The 17,885-nt window shown below is 31.6% G+C and overlaps 1 protein-coding gene across 1 annotated transcript; it reads right to left on the bottom strand.

Moving 5' to 3' along the window:
* Window positions 1–2,903: 2,903 nt before the first annotated feature.
* LOC114760413 (probable transcription factor KAN4) lies at window positions 2,904–10,651 on the bottom strand. The gene is made up of 6 exons (XM_028949669.1): window positions 9,402–10,651; window positions 9,212–9,288; window positions 8,595–8,640; window positions 8,067–8,217; window positions 3,574–3,679; window positions 2,904–3,430 (listed from the first exon to the last, which is right to left on the bottom strand). The coding sequence occupies exons 1-6, from the start codon at window positions 10,213–10,215 to the stop codon at window positions 3,329–3,331; spliced, it is 1,296 nt and encodes a 431-aa protein (XP_028805502.1). The 5' UTR covers window positions 10,216–10,651; the 3' UTR covers window positions 2,904–3,328.
* Window positions 10,652–17,885: the final 7,234 nt, after the last annotated feature.

The raw sequence follows: 17,885 nt of genomic DNA, 5'->3' as shown, positions 1-17,885 counted from the left end.
CCAGTTATTTACCTGCAATACATCGTCGCTTAAAAATCTATACATGTTAAACTTCCGATATTTCTTTTTCCGCATCAACGAGTTTGTCATTAAAATTGTTGATTTGAAGTTTTTCAGACAGACCCAAAAAAAGTCATTAAATAACCTAGATTGTACTAAAACTTAATAGTACTCTATTTAGGAAAAATTTTAAAAAAACAAAAACCTTTTAAATTTTAAAATTTCAAATCAGTTTTATTTACTACACTTTAATAATAATTTATTATATTTGAAAAGCAATAACAACACGTTTTCATAGTAATTTTTTATTTGTAATTTGAGAGATATTTTTTTGGAAAATTTTCCCTTTATTTAACTATCGTTGACATAAATACTCTTTTTCACGATAAAATTAAAGTATAACGACAAAAAATAAGTAATACTTCATTGAAATCTTGAAGGGGTAAATATTTTTAAAAATCGCCAGGCAACATTCTACGAAGAGGAGCGAGTAATTTGGCACTTGAAAATATAATCAGGTTAGTAGGTATTAATTATGGATAACTTATTAGAAAAATTAAATTTTGTTTAGAAACAAAATACTCTCTCTAACTAATTTTATTTACAAGTCACTTTTCGATTTCACCCCTAGCTATTTTTTTGTTGGTATACATTAAATATTGAGAAAAAAGAGAGAGGCGAGACAGATTTGGGTAGGCAAAAATATTTTTTTTTAAAAATTAATAATTTAATATAAATTAATGAGTTAACCGCTCTTTCTTAATTCCCTTGAGATGTCAGGAAGTTACTTACTTTTTTGGTCCTATTTATACAATAGAGAAAGAAGATTTTTTTTTGTCCTATTTATAAATCACTTTATTAAATTTTCAGCGTGAATGTACTATTTTGTCCTTCATTTATTATAATGTAGGCAGTTATATCTTTCGAAATGTGTATATATTAAATATGGGTAAAGTTGAAAAATTGTTACTCCTCTGGTTATATTTATAAGGCACTTTCAGCATATTTTACATAGATCAAGAAAAACCTTAAACTTCATTAACTCTTATTTAAAATTTAGTAACTTTTCAACTTTATCCTTATTTAATATATATTATACCTCATATAAATAAAGTCAACACAATAATAAATTATGGATAAAATTGTACATCTATACAAAAAAATTTTCTTACTGCCTTATAAATAGAACCAAAAATTATCTTTTCTTTCTGCCCTATAAATAGAACCAGAAGAGTATGTTTTAATGAAAAGTTAATGTATTTTAAGGCAGTATATTTTAAATGGGAAGAAGTACATTTACGATCATAAATTCCTTCCATAATACTATGACCCAAAGAAAGCAACAGACATAATTAGTAGAAGTTGGGTGATATGCAGAGTTGCCACAACTACCCCAATTAATGATCAGAAAATGATAGAACAGCCAAATTAATGCACTTCAAGGGTGGCCATGGATCATAAATTGCCGTCAAAAACATGAAAAAGCAATAATCGTTATCACATTTTTAAAAAAGGGGAAGCTTGTAAGTGAAGAAAGGACAACAAATGATACAATTTGGGACCAATAAATCTAATGAAATGTCTGCCGTTATCAGATCAGCAGCTCTTCATTTTGTCCCCTCAACTTGCCAGATTACTGACACTAACTATGCACAATTTATGACATCGGACCAGAACTGTTCACCCTCTTTTCTTATAAATCTAATCTATCTCTTTCTCACCATTAATTCTCTTCTAACATCATAACGACAGCTCTTCTATATGAGTTTATTATTCTTCACAATTAATAATGTTGTTCTCAACCATTGACAACACCAGATTGTTGCCCTTTATTTATTTGTATTCATTTTCGCCCCCCTCGTTATCATCATATTGTAACTTTGTTTCCTTTTGTCTTTGTTTCTTGTGTTACTTGTCTTAATTGACCCAATTCTTGTATAATTAGATAGTACGTTTGTTTTATTAGTTTGCATGTGTTTAGTTATTTATACTTTATTGGGGAAAAAAACCCAGATTTTGATATTTCTCTTTCCATGAGCCGCTTGTGCTTGAATAAGCATGGTGATCAAATTAATTAAATAGTTGCGCACATATATATAATCTGTATATGCATGTGTGATTTTTAAGAAAATTATAACATGAATGTACCCTAAATCGCTGGCTAGCTTTTATGCATTATGCAGATCGATGTCTTATAGGTTACACTCACACAATAATCATATTTCACTACAATTATTTTCATTGGCCATTAATAGCTTATTGCAAAATCCTACAATGATTGAGATTGATTCTGGGTTGAACATATCTTCGTGGAAAAGAATATATGGTTGCCAGCAGCCTTTGAATATGCTTCACCGAGGGTTACAGCTGTTTTTTATATATATATATATATATATATATTTACATTTTTCATCAAGCATCTTTAGTACATCAGTGGCTTAATATATATGTATATTGATAAACTGATTTTGTGTGCGTATATATATCTATCAACTTAAAGGTGTTCATGATCAGTACTTAGTGGGGCATATAATGCAACCCACAATAGCAACATTAACTTTCCAGTAGAGAGGTATCACGCAACGTGAAAATCATCCTCCTCCAATTTGAACCTATTTGTCTCCCATCTCTCTCTCTCTATATATATATATGTATATTATAGTATGAATGATTGATGTCAAAAAGATGGGCTTTGCTTGTGAAAGAAAGCTTAATATTCTGCAAACTTCGCATCTATCACTGCTTTTTAGCTTTCTCTATTGCACACAAAGTCAAGACGCAAATCAAAGAGGAAAAGTAGTAATTGATAGATCACATCTATATATATTATCAAGCTTCACATCTATCTATCTATATATCGTGCTTTCACACACTGATCATCATCACTCAAGATATATATATATATATATATATATGTAAAATTTTATACATATGGACAGAATCTGTAGGAACCTATTAAGAAAAAGGGAAGAAAAGACATGAAAAAGAAAGTGGTAAGAAAATAAAATACACCATTGATCTGATTCCTTCTTTTTCTCTCCTCATCGATCAGCTTTAGCTTTTTATAATAATCACGATAGTTATGTAATACTGACTAACATCACCTTAAAAGTTAGAAACCAAGTGAAAAACCTAGCTTTGGCTCAATAAAAGAATATACAAAGATGCCTTTCAGCAAGTGACATTGTACAATATATATAGCAGCACCCTATCATATTATATATATATATATATATATATATATTATCTGTGTGCATTAAATCTACTTGTTCTTTTAATTTCCGTCTTTTGAAGCGCTATTCAAGAATCATGACGTACCAAACTTTAACTAGGCACGTTCGTTGCTTTCCCACGTTGATCTCCCCAGGGTAAACTCCAAGCTTAAATTCTCAGAGTCCTTCAAGCTTCTTGATTGCAAAAAACTATTTCCCTGCACAAAGCAACCATTTTTATACATCAATCCTGGCCACTGTGTTACCCATCAAGTCTGAAATCTCTCTCTCTCTCTCTCTGTGATCTCTCACAGACATATAGTAGTCAAACAAACTCTAGTGACGAGGTTTAGATCATCACCCCGGAAGACTGTTTCTCAGTTATGTGCTGATGAGAAGATGATAAATTGTCTGGTGGTCTAATTCCTTCAAAATCTCTGGAACTAGCTTGTGTCCATGCTCTTCTACTGCAATCCACATTGGAAAACAAAACGTGTTAGTTACTACTCTTAATTTTGTCGACTATATATTGCAAATGAAAGCCAAGTTATTATATATATTATAGTGCGCCTCTGTGAATAAAAATTTATGATAATATGCAAGGTCAAACGTCAGATAAGAAAAAAATGTCATATGAGAGACAAGATATAAATAAGCCTTTGATATGCAACACTGTACAAAACTAAAAACATCATAGATTTGCTCTTAAATTTCCTGCGGAAGACTTTGGTGGTCGGCTTCTAGGCTCTTGTATATTAAATAATGATCATACTGTTAAGAAGGAAAAACATGACCTTATAGGGACAAACAAATGACACAACATTAATAATTCCAAAGCACAAGCCTCCACTGTTTAACTTGAGTCAAAGAAATTCAATAATGTTTCGAATAATTTGATAAAATTAATTAAATTATGTATACACATAAACAGCTTGGCTCTTGACAGGCTTACAAGCTATGCTTCAAGTAGATAAACATGACTGTTAATTTAAACAAGCTAGACAATGAGATAGAATCATTGATCTATGAAACAGAATTAATCACTATATTATTTGACTGTATTAGCTATTCGTTGACTTTAAAATCATATATTCCACCAATTGGTGCACAAATGTTGTTATACCGACCCCAAAAAAGAAGAGTTGGAGTGAAAATTGTGAAATGAAACACTTATGACTCAAAAGGGGAAGAACATATAATATATACAAACTATAACCAAGACTTTCTGTATATTAATTAGGTATCTGATATTATGCAAGAACCGACTACACAGGCACGCACACATATTGCAACATTATATTTCCTAAAAATTATATCAGACAATGAAAGTTCAATCCTTTATCAAGTACCGTTCTAATTTATTTACAGAATAAGATTGTGTGCGCACGTGCCTGGCCATATTGCAAATTCATGAATAAACTTTTTGAAATCATCACATGGGCAAGGGATTTCGATTTTAGAAATTAATTATCCTTCTAAAAAATTTAGCTTTCGGAAATAGCTAAGTCTTCACACACGACACGGCATGCTTGTATTTGACCAATCATCCACGAAGTTCTAGTTGACCATTTCTTTAATCTGCTTTCGTCTGCTTTTAGGACAACAAAAGGAGTCACGTGAACATCTCATGTTTTATGTGCTAACGCATATGACCTATCCTTAATATATAATACACACACACACACACAAGATTTTTCAGACATTTTATATAAATATCATTAATTTTTAAAATTTGGATGCCACCTCATAATTACAGGAATAAAAATGGAATATCCTTTATTGTCAAAAGACCCAGAAAATTTTAAAAAAAATTGTGTTGAAGGTCACAAAAATTGAATATATGCCTAGCAAAAAGGAAAATTCTAGGAGAGGAAAGAAATAAATAAGTGAACTAGTACTTGTTCTCTCTGATATTTGTCTTGAAATATTGTACATTTTCCTCTAACCAGTTAACTTTTATAGTTGGTTCTTTGATTTATTTGTCATATCGCAAAAATGAGGAAACTTATATACTTAAATTTATATGCTTAAAGTACTTATTTTTAATTAAATCTATACGTATGTAATTTTTATAAATTTCTATTCTATAAAAACTACTATTATTTTAATATCATTAAAACTTTAAAATTTCTACTTGTTTTGATTTAATTGGACAAAAGTATACCAAGTGTATATAAGGCCAAGTACCTAAGTCTTCTCCTTGGAAAATTATTTCCTTGTTGGCTTAATTATAGATATTGTCTGTTGTGTTTTGAATCAAAATATGACTGATTACCATTTAGAAAAGGAAATATTGAACACTTACTCTGATATTTGCTTCCCAATTGCAGATTTTCTCTTTGTGGTTTATAGACTAATTTTTACAATTAATCAACTCGGAAATTGCAATTGGAGCAAATTTATATATAATTAATTAGGGCTATATTTCTACATGTGGTGTTAAGTAAGATTTTTTCTGGGGGCCAAGACGGCCAACATACTAGCCTTAAGCTTTTTAATAACACAGACACCCACACACACCCACAACTCTACTTTAGACATGAATTTTTGCTATGAGACTAATAAATTTTATTTTCTTTGCTTTTGGCCATTTTTCTTGCTACCTTCCAAGACCATCTTTATGAAGGCTGTAAATTTTATTTTCAGATAGATTTTTATGTTAGATATCGAATTAGACTATTAAGGTCTTAATTTTTATCTTTGTGAATATAAGGATAAAGCTTTAATTTTTCCTCACAATATTACTTTCAATTTTCTCCGTTGAAGGCTTTACTTGGATGTCCTCTTGTTCTTGTTAAAGAATAAAAAAAAATCTTTCATTGACAATTTTAAAAATATCAGCTTTAGGAAAAGCTGGAAATAGCTTTTCCTAAGCTTTTTGCCTGAATTCAAATGTGTATGTGTGCGTGAGAACTTTTCTTGAAGTCATTTTATGCTTGTACAAACACCCTTTTATGATTCCCAAGCTTAACCGAAAATAAAAGACCTAAAGTCCACCACTCGTAGCTTCCCCCATATTTTACTAACTTAAAAATGCAAAATTTTTACAATATATAATTAAAGATCTTGTCCGAAATATAACTGTTATAATACTAAACTACATTATTCGATAAAGTGATAAGAAACATAACTAACCAGAAAATAAAGTATAACTTAACTGATATATAAGATAGGGTTTGGCATAAAATCCAAAGAAGACCATATACTTTTGCCATCTTAAGAGAAATTAACCATACCCTCTTATTGTTAGAGCCTAAATATAAACAGTGTCTTCTACATTTGTGTCTGTATATGTGTGTTTGTTTGATGCCTAAACAAGTAAAATCATGTAGAAATGAGTAACTTGGAATTACACCAAAAAGGATGTTTGTACTATTTCCCATATAATTTCCACATGATGGTGTGTGGGCCGTCCTTTGTTAGAAGAGAGAAGTGAGTGTAAAATTAACTGTGGTAGGTCACATGATGTCGTCTGAGTAATTAAATTATTTGTGTACCACACAGAGACACCTCATTGAAGGTTACCATCTGTTCTCTGCCCTAATTAGACTGCTTTTTGCAGTACAATCCTCTAGAGTCAAACAAAGCTTTCTATCTTCGCCCAAACTAAACAGGCTACTCTCATTTCCTATGCCTATTAAAAGCATGAATACTTTATTGGTGGCTTTCATTTCTTGTATATTTTGCAGAGTTCGTCAGATCTCTTTCAGTGTGAATAATTATGACAGTCATGAGTTTTTAGTGCGTTTTGATTGGCTTTCTATGTTTCAAGGAGCGAAAATTTCTTGCTAAAAAGCCATCTTAGTGGGCATTTCTTTTCTTCTTCTTTGTTTCCGTTTTTGGTATCAGCTTGTTGTCGTTTCTGATAAGTAATAATAGATTAGTTTCCTATCTGCCCATGCACTAGATTTTATTTCTTGATGAATTTGAATCAGAAAGAGGAAGTAGAGTACTGATCTTTGACAGGGAAAATTAAAGATGGATGAGAAACCGCTCAAACTGGATAGTGTAACTGTGTTGAGTAATAATGGCATCATCAATTATTGAAAGGACTCAAAAGAAAGCAAGTCAATTAAGGAAGTGCAGATATAGATGGCCCAAGAAAGAATAAGAAGATCAATACAGAAAGTAGAATGTTAATCATGAGGAAAAAAAACTGAAGTAGTGGAGAAGAAAGTGAACTTGGTATATATAGAGATGGATGCCGAAAGAAGCATATATATAGAGAAGAGAAGAGAGAAGCAGTAGGAGCTATATAAAGAGCTTTAACTTGTTCGTCAGAAAGTAAGCACAATTAGTGGAGAGAAGAATGAAAAAAGAAGAAGAAAAAGTAGTTGTCAGTAAGAAGCATATTTCTTAGTTACACAAATTTAGAAGGGTATGTGTATAGAGACTTGAGGTTTCTTATCATTTCCTTGCTTGATTTAAACTCAATTTCTAAGTGGTGGAAACAGCCATACTAACCACTATAATGCACAACCAACACTAACTAACACATTATATTGCCTTCTCGATCTCTCCTAGCTAGCTAGATCGATGTAGAGAGGCATATTCAAAGTTATTAATTAAAAAATGAGCATAGATTCAAATCTCGAATGTGAATTCTCTCTGTGACTCATTTTGAAATCATCATGTCTTGTCGAATCAATTTGAATGGTATAATTATATGTTTTTTACTGCAATATAGAAAATTACTTATTGATTAATTAGGAAAGATTCGAATAGTTCAAATTAGTTAATTATCTAGTTTAATTATTATATTGAACAGTCAGATTTCAGAGTTAAACTATACAAATGCTTCTTATATATATATATATATATTTATAGAGAGAGAGAGAGAGAGAGAGAGATTACCTAGAAGAATTACTCCACAGATTGCTGCCAGTGTAGGCCATATCCTGATCTAAAGACGATGCATTTGTAGGGCCTCTCTTGTTGGGTGAAAAATAGTTCTCATTTTCATTTAGTGGTGGAGGCGTTAGGCTCATGAAATCTTCATCTCCATCTGATACATATTTATAGATCAGAACTTCCAAAATATATACATAAAACTTATATACCATAACAAATATTTTTTTTTTAACATGTGCTTGCTACAGCTTTATGTGGGTAACGCAGTTATGCATGCATGTACAAAACCAAAAAGAGAGAGAGAATTATTAATTAATGCATATGAATAAGGGGGATGAGTCATAAAGGGAAGCGAGGGAATCTTGCAAAAAAGAAAATCAATTTCACACTTTATAAATCTTTTGGGAGCGGAAGTTAAGGAATTCATTAATTAATTGGTGAATTGCATTAATTGGGTTAATTAAAATATATAATTAATTATCATACACATGCAACGCAAAGGTTAAAACAATACGAATTACATTATATTACCTGAGGAAGCTGCAGGTTTGTCAGTGTTCTTAACAGTTCGATACATCTGCAGAAGCCAAAAACAGACAAGATGAGAGTGTATAAATATATATAAAAAAGTAGTAATAAAGCCAAAGTATAGTAATAAAGAAGATTAAAAAAAAAACGGCAGGAAAATAGAAAGATTAGGGAAATCTAAGTTTTTCAAAGTGAAGGGATTAATGAAATCTGATGGTTCTGTCTTTGGGGATTTTTCAAGATTTCTTTATTAAGCACGAGGTTGATGTTTGGTAAGGTGAGTAATTGCTTCTATTATTGAGAAATGATGGCTACTTTTCTCTCTCTTGAAAAGTAGAAGTTGTCCTATTGCAGACCACAGACTCAACTGTTCATCCCTTCATCCATTCACTGCATTTCTCTCGTCCCTTGTGCCGCTTTGATGGACTTTGAACAAAGTCCACACACATCCACAGAGCAAGACGCGGAGAGAAAGAGAGATCATACAAGAGGGAGAGAGAGGGTAAATGCAGAAATTTTCATCTCTTTGGAAATTCTATCGTTATTTTGCAGAACCAGAAGAACTCATTTTGGAGTTTTTGAATCAAGAAGAGAGGTGAATGAAGAGGGAATAGTGATACCTGCAAATGGCTCTTCACATGGGCTAGTGTTAGATCTTTCACATCCATGAGCTCCAAAACTGACTTAGGTGTTGCTCCTAAACCATATTGTTCAGTCGTTCAAGAAATTAATACCCAGATTGATCAAACCCACATGAAAAAGGGACAACACAGTGAAATATAAAGAAAGAGAGAGATGAGAGAGACGGACTGTCATGGCCCCCAAGGAGCTCCACGGCGTGAACAAAACGAGCATGAAGAGAGCTAGTCCAACGCATTCTGGGAGCCCTCATGTTCCTCTTGTTACTGTGAAGCCTATTAGGCAACATCTTGGACCTTCCAAATCCGTTTGAGAAATCAGAGTTTGAACCAAACTGATGATGATGATGATGATTCAAGCAGTGAAACTGATGATTTGGTTGATGGGGTCTTATCAAACTCTCCATACTTATCCCATTAAACCTCGAGATTGGGTGCTCCACCATGTTGTTATAATTACCACCACCAAGAACACTGTTATTATTGTCGCAGGGCCTATAACTACTATGATAAGAAGAAGCTGAGGAGTAATTAGGATAGGGAAATTGTTGAAGTGGGTTTAGAGAAATATTAGAATCCTGATGAAGTGGGATTCCTCTGGTGGCTCTTGAATTGAGTCCCTGTGAAACCCAAAACCCACCACTACCGTCCTCTTCTTCCCTGCCTCGGACAACGACGTCGTTCAATCTTGCCGTCGTCCTCCTCCTCCAGGGGCTCTCAGCCTCATAACCACTTGTGGGAAGATGATTGAAGAGAGAGACGACATGGGTTTGTTCTTGAGGGCTTCCTCTGATTGAACTCTCACTGTGGGATTTGACGCCATCTACTTCTGTGCTGCTTCTCCATATATCAAACGACGAATCTGCTTCTTCGTTATTTCCGGTGCAAATTGAAGAAGGAGCACTGTTTGGAAGGCTTATGTGAAGAGAAAGATCAGGCATCGGATTCGATGATGGGTCTTTGAAAATCTTGTTATTCTGGGGCATTTTAAAGTGGGAAACACAAATCCACTCAATATACTCACAACAGCTACGAGAACAAGAACAACAACAACAAGAAGATGGAAGAAGGAGATATAGAATTCAGAGAACAACCCACAGGAGAGACAGCGACAAAGTCACAAATTGCTCATAGTGGGGTGCTTATTCTTGAACTTGATATAGTAAAAAGAAACAAAGCAAGAAGATGACACTTGGAATATATATAGAAGTGATCGATTACTGATTAGAGATACAGGTGCAAGCTCAAAGCATCAATATATAAATGCGTGTGTGTGTGTGTATAAAAAATACTTATACGCTGCTATAAGCTAGATGGGAATAAAAGAAAGACCTTTATTTTGGCCTCTTCGTCAAAAAACACACATCCTTTAGTGAGTAGAGAAAGAGGTGGGGCGTGGTGTGGCGAAATAAAAAGAGAAAAGAAGAAAAGCAGAAAAGAATTGGTGATGAAGAGAGAGAGGCTAGAGAGGGAGATGTTTGTGGTTCCTTGATAACATTAAGAGTATATATAGGAAAGCGACACTCCAACAAAGCCTTTTTCTTTCTTTCTTTTCTATGTTAACTCTCCTTTTCTTAATAGTCAATATAATATACACGCTAACTACACTCCAACCTTTGGGTTATCTCTCTCTCTCTCGCCTTCTAAATTTCTCTCTCCGACACACCACGATGTAAATTTCTAAATCTTTCTCACTCACCAACAGTTTTATTAGTTTCTTCAATCTTCTTATCCCCTCTCCATTCCAATTACTTCTTCATATATGTTATCAAACAGTTTTAAATCTTCTTATTCATATAAGGATTCGAGTTGATGGATACATGAAGATTAACCATTTGTGGCTCTAGAGACATCTTATAATAATAGATCAGTGACACCTAATCTTCTGGGGATACTAAGTTTGACAAATATGAATATAGAATTGAAAGGAGATTCCTCGCAGTACTGATATCTGTAGAGTGACTTGTTTTTGTTGTGTATATATTTTTCAGTCAAATAAAAACAAGATGTAAATTATTTTTTTTACCAGACCCTGGTTATCCGTGAGTTTTAGGTCGTCTGGCTAGCATTCATGATTTTTTTAATGAGAAAATTAATTAAGGGTAAAGAATAATTATATTCCTTAGTGACGTATTTGAATAACATATCCAATTTGTGTGATGGAAGAAAGAAAAATACAAACAAGTGTTTTTCTTGGTTTGCCCATTACTTATCCTCCTAGAATACTGATATTGATATGCTTTTTTATAAATTAATTGCGTGGAAGCTTATGATTCATATAGAAATATATTTAATTTAGAGCCATATATATGCTTCTGGTCCAACTTAAAATATGTTGAATTTTTCTCCTGACTTTGTTATATATATATATATATATATATATCATCAACGTCTCTTTATTAATCACACAGATATATAGTCTTGATCAATGTGAACTCATATCAATTTCAATTTTTATGATTGAGTTGAATTTTCATTAATATATAAGACATTATGCTTCTGTCAGCCTCTATATAAGAAATACTTTTGGGACGAAGTTTTTTGTTTTGATTTATTTTTTTTAAAAAAAGAAAGAAAGAAAGAAAACACCTCAATCCGTAAAACTCGATTTTTTTATTCTCACATTTAAATAAATTAATCAGCCATCGCCTTCGAAAAATTTTCATGTTAATCAATCTTGACTTCGTGATAGTCTAGCCGTTTGAGTTTTGATTAGTCCAAGTCTTTTGCGTTTTTTAATCTTTGCTTGTAAAAAGGCCATTAGTACAAACCCAGAATTAGGATTCAAACTCAGTACGGTGTTTGAATTTTCAATACAATCATATGTCGGACAAATTAAAGCAGATAAAATTTCTTATAAAAAATAAAAATTAAACTCAAATGGTTCAAGGGAATTTTCCTCTTTTTGAATAAAAAGCAATGCATAAAGTAAAAAAAAAAAATCTTAATAACCCCGTTTTATAAAACAAGAGCATGAGAGTTAAAAAGATATTATCCAAAATATAAAAACAAAAATGAAAAAGGGTTAATGCCATAAAATCTTCTGCGGTAGCATTATATAATAGATAATGGCTCGAATAAAATTAGACATGATAAAAGAGACTAATTTCTCACAATGTAAAGAATTAATGTTTGAATCCTCTATTAAAAGATATACTTATATTTAATATCTAACAGTATTTTAGACAGAATTATTTTCACTAAAAAGAACGTCCGTAAACAAAGAGAAAGGGGGTAAACACAAAAGATTGCAGCATAGTGTGACATGAAATTTTCTTAAAGCGTATGACTTCTACCAAATCTCTCCATAAATTCCTGTAGAAGAGTTATATAATTCATTGTTGAAATGAAAATCTGAGACAGCAGGAGGTAAAAAAATTTTGGATGAGGTTAAGAGAGTAGAGGGGGAGAAAGTGGAGAGATAGATGTTAAAAAAGGTGGACGGCATAAAGTTGTGAATTTAGCATTTTGTGGGCAATAAATGAAGGGGTGGGTGTGCAATAGTCTAAGCAGCAAGAAATATTGATGTTATGATCAGTGGACCCATTGACCTGATGCATGTGTGAAGAGACGCAGAGACACACACAGACACAGACGCACAGAGAGAGAGAGAGAGAGAGAGAGATCGAAGGGTTGTTTGTTTGTTTTCTTTCATTCATTGGTCATCTTAAGCCCTAATTTTCAAATACCTTTGTAAGTTTCTTAATTCCTTTTCATTCTCCTAAATATTCCTTTTTCCAACAACAACTTTGTCAACCATTTTTGCGTTTTGTTTTTTCATTCCTCACTAGCTACTTGCATGCATATCCCCACTTATCATCACTTGTGTTTATTTGTATATATGCATTTTTTTTTCAAGTTAAACTTTATTTCACAACCTCTAGCTGGTGGCATCATGTAAGCATATGGCTAAGAATAAAATTATACGTCGTATAATTCTTACTCGTTTTTGGTTTTCGATCGTTACCTAAAAATTCCATCACAGGAAAAAGTAGAATAAAAAAAAAAGGATATGATGATTAAGAATCAAATAATTGACATGAAATCGTCTATAACCAGATAAGGCTTTAGTTAGTGCTTTATGTGAATTATCTACTTTTAATGATAGCAATATTGATTGGTCATTTTCTTTGGAAAGAATTATATTCAAAAACCCATATTTGTTTTGGCCAAACCCCCCCCCAAATGTTTTGAAAAATAAAAGTTGAAAATTCTTTAAAAATTAAAATCATCATTATTTTCAATAACTAAATTTATTACCGGATTTCCCCAGTTCATTATTGAATATATGTGAAGATATGTATGTATATGATCAATAGTAACCAGTCGTACTATTAATAAGTACGTTAGCATTTAACAAGTGATGAATATTGATATTCTTTTTTTTTTTTTTAATTTTATGTACAAAGTGTGCGGAAATGTGGGTACGTAACATATTTTGTCCCTTTCAAAATGTAATCAAGTCTTTTTAGGTGTTTGCACACAAGTTAAGAAATATAATTAACAGATTAAAATATTGACCACACAGAAAAATTCTCCCAAGAAATTAAACTTACTCTATATTAGATTGCTGTCTCATATTTTATGTTTGTGCCATCTGTCTCATGTAAACAAAAAAACCATGCGACTCAAGGCAAAACCATATCCATCAAACCCCATCATCAGGTATAAACTACTCTAGATTCCTGCATAAACTATATACGGATCGATAATTGATTTTGCAAGACTAGCTAGGGTTTCTAGAAGTAATTTTTGCTTTTTATTTATATTAATACCTCTGCGTTCTTGACCTCGTTAAATTAATCATAGCATTCTTAATTTCGATATTAAACAATATGTCCTTCATTTCAACTTCACAGGGAGACGACAAGAAATATGATTGACGGCGCTGCTACTTCCAACCCCTCCCACTGCCAATTGTGAAGCCCTATAATACATATATACATATATATATATATGTCTTCCCTATCTCTTCAATCAAGAAATAAATATTATATTACTATATTTATTATGTATAGGACTTCCTGGATTCAATAAAAATATTCGTATGGCTCTTCATCCTAAAAGCCCTCATAAAAAATGCATATTTATATGTAGTTGAAATAAAACAAAATTTAAAGTGAACTGATCATATCATACTGATGGCCTGGAACTGAGATTCTTATTGATAATTTCGTTTGAGAATTTTTAAGCGTAATTTTTTTTCCCAATATTAGTACGTATGGCATCTATGCTTTTTGAATTAATAAGCAGAAAGATCTTTCTTCTCTTTTTCTTTTTGGATATCAATAAGAGAGAAAAAGATTGAGAGAGAGGAGGGTTAAGTAAATGGTAGGTATATATCATAAAAGTAGATACAGTAATATGCAGATAGTGGGATGGTTGGGGTTATGCTTTGCTTTTGGTGAGAAGCAGTAAATAAAGATACTACTTTCTGGATTTGAAGAACAAAATAATTAAATACTTGTTTAATTAATTAATCAATTATATATACATATGAGACCCCTCTCTAATTGAGTCTACACAAATCGACTATGGTCTATGGACGATGAAAATTAAACAATGGTATAGCCTACAGATCGGCTAAATAGGATTGTACTATATTTTAATTAATTGTTATTTGAAAAAGTGCAAACTGTGAATAATGGTGATGTGCGTGGTGAGTTGATTCCATTAAAGAAGTTACAAGTTCTAGACATGTGGTCTTCATTTCCACTCATGTATAAAGTTATTTATTTTAAGCCTACATATAAAGATTAAGAAAATTAATTTAGTTATTTGTATTTAAATGTAAGTTAACTTTTCTAAAACACCATTTTCAATTATTTATTGGAAACTAACTTCATTGATAAAAATGTTAAAGTGAAAATTTGTTTGAAAGTTTTCACTTAAGAATATTGGGAATTTGAATTTTTTTTACAAATTTAACCCAAAAATTTAAAATCATGCTACTTTTACCCCCTATACCATGTTGCAAATTAGGAGTGTTCAAGGCCGGCCCATTCCGATCCTGGTCTTATTGAGACGGGACGGGACGGGGTCGTCCCGTCCCGGTTCTTTTTTTTTTTTTAATTTTTTTAATTTTTATCCTATTTATATAATATCATTTTTTTCATATTTTTTTAAGATTTGAGACTATTGTATGGAACTATGGATATATTTATTTAGATTTTTATATTTGTTAATGATTTGAGATTATTGATTATTAGAATTTTTAGTAAGTTTTTATTGTGTTAAAAGATTTTGTTTAGAGTTTTTAATGACTATTATATGTAATATTTTGAGCTTTTGTTTAAGAGTGCCCAAACAAATAAAAAAGAAAATAAAAAGATGTTTTTATAAGGTTTAAGCCCAAAAAAATATAATTAAAAAATCATATTTTTTTAAAAAAATAAAAAAAAACTTCGGGACGTCCCGGTCCCGTCCCAGATCCGTCTCGTCCCGACCGGGACTAGGACAACCCCGGGACGGGATGGGACACGGGACAGATTTTTTTTCCCGTACTGTTCATCGGGACGGAACCGAGACGGGCCTGTCCCAGTCCCGATCTGCCCCGTGAACAGCCCTACTGCAAATCCTCTTGAAAGAGAGGGGTGCCTTCAGGAACGGAGACACAAGTGGTGCATGGCCATCGTCAACTTGTGTCTTAAGGTGTTGGGTTAAGTCCTGCAACAAGCGCAACCAAAATCTAATATTAACTATTAAAATTGTGAAATTGACCGTTAACATATTTAACAATGAGGGACAAAATTGTTTCAATTTTAAACTTTTAAGGCAAATTTGTACAGAGAAAAATTTGGATGCCCAACAATACTCTTAAATAAAAACTTTTGGGATAAATTTATATTGTAACCCTTGATAAAAAATCTCTTTTAATATGCACAATCAATAAGATTATTCGGAACAAATTATAATTATGAGACAAAATGAACTTGTTTTACATTTTGAACCAAATCAAATCATTCAATCATTACTCGCTTTTACATTTAGGATCAAATAGAATAATTAGGTTTTATTAGTGGGTAGGCGCACACGGAAGTTTCATTGGTTTCTTTTTAACTAGTTTTAATTAAATCTGTTGTATATTTTATATTATTATCATCATCATCTAAATTTCTCTGCGTAAAGATTGAATGCTCTAAAGAAAATTTTATTTAACACCAATTTAATTTTAATATAGAATATGATATGATATCAAAACTAATATCCTTTTCCATCATTTTTCAACCAAATATCTTCATGAAATTTTTTAAAAAATCTTACATCACTTATTATATGTATCTCTCCATTGTTGTTTCTGATTTTGCATGTTGGTAACAGCATTTGAACTCGCAATTGTGAAGTATTGTCTTCCTATATTCGATTACCATGAAAATAAAATCCGCAAATTCCTTTTTCTAAAAAAAATTACTTAGAAAAGCTAACAGTTGTGATGATTAATTTATATATCAAAGCCATGACAAATATAGATGTGGAGTTTATGATTTTAGACCTCGTTTTTAATGTGTAGAAGTTTAAAGGAAAAAAAGGATCCAAAGAAATTGAAGAAAAAATTGCTAATTCCCCATTGTTGTTTTTCAATACATGAAGAGAAGATAAAATCAATATTTTTTTCATAAGAGAAGATAAAATCAATATTAATGTTTGGCAAATAAAAAAAACCCCAAATTTCTCATTTTAATTATACGTAAAACATGTAGCTAATATTTGTACAATTATAATAAAAGGAATTAATATCGGGAAAAAGACAAATTATATTGGAAAATATCTTTATTAGATGGGGAGTGCCAGATCATGATCATGTTTACTATACATAATATATATATTGCCTTCAACTTATTTCCATTTATTTTTGGTTCCTCTTCAAAGTGCTTATATATGGCAAAGTAACTATATGAGCAATTAAAGTAAAAGCTCTGGAGAACTTAATGAACTATCCTAGATTCCAACTATTTTACGTTTTAATTACACAAAATCCCTTTTTCACCCCAAAAAAATAACCTTTATCGTTTACTATATTAAAAGACAAATAAAGTAAGTATTCAAGTTTCTTGTGAAAACTTGATAGTACGTAAGATATTTTGGTAATTTCTTTATGCATGATTACCAAGAAATGACTAAACATGACCTTAAACTCATTTTGTGTTTTCCAAGCAAAGTGGGGATTTTTTTTTGTAGCTAAAACACTCATAAAAATACATGACTTAACTTCCAAAAAAAAATGAACATAAGAAAAACTGTGCTTAAAAATTAAATTACCCATTTATTATAATTTTAAAAAATTGAGACTACATATAATCTGAACTCACAATTTTTTTTAATTGAAATATGGGAATATACAGAAGAAATTGGAACTTAAGGGAGTCAAAGAGGACAGTCAAAACTTAAAAAGAAGGCAGCAAGTGGGAAATTGGTTTTGCAGGTGCAAATTCCAAAGCAAAAGAAAGGGCACAAAAGAGAAATCATTTTGCAATCAATTGCTTTATGATTGAGGGATGCCACTCATTTTTTTTTTAAAAAAAAAGCAATAAAGATTAAAAGCAGCATATATAACCTTTTCTCAATTCCAACCGCTTTTTGACCCTTTAAAAATAATGTTCCAGAAGTAGGCCAACCCAAAACAACAAGGCTTGATTTGATATTTTTTTCTTTTAAA

The sequence above is a fragment of the Neltuma alba genome, unplaced genomic scaffold (genome assembly GCF_004799145.2).
Source record: "Neltuma alba isolate B1F8T4 unplaced genomic scaffold, ASM479914v2 tig00010976_pilon, whole genome shotgun sequence".
Classification (NCBI taxonomy): domain Eukaryota; kingdom Viridiplantae; phylum Streptophyta; class Magnoliopsida; order Fabales; family Fabaceae; genus Neltuma; species Neltuma alba.
Note: the sequence above shows the minus strand (reverse complement) of the source record. Positions and strands in the feature narration are given on the sequence as shown.

Bases quoted from the DNA above. Each gene is read 5' to 3' on its own strand.
- LOC114760413 (XM_028949669.1), bottom strand. From the start codon at position 10,215: ATGCCCCAGAATAACAAGATTTTCAAAGACCCATCATCGAATCCGATG. The intron at 3,680-8,066 runs GTAATCTCTCTC...TGTGGATTGCAG, and splicing joins CTGTGGAGTAATTCTTCTAG to TAGAAGAGCATGGACACAAG. The intron at 3,431-3,573 runs GTGATGATCTAA...TGCTTTGTGCAG, and splicing joins CTGAGAAACAGTCTTCCGGG to GGAAATAGTTTTTTGCAATC.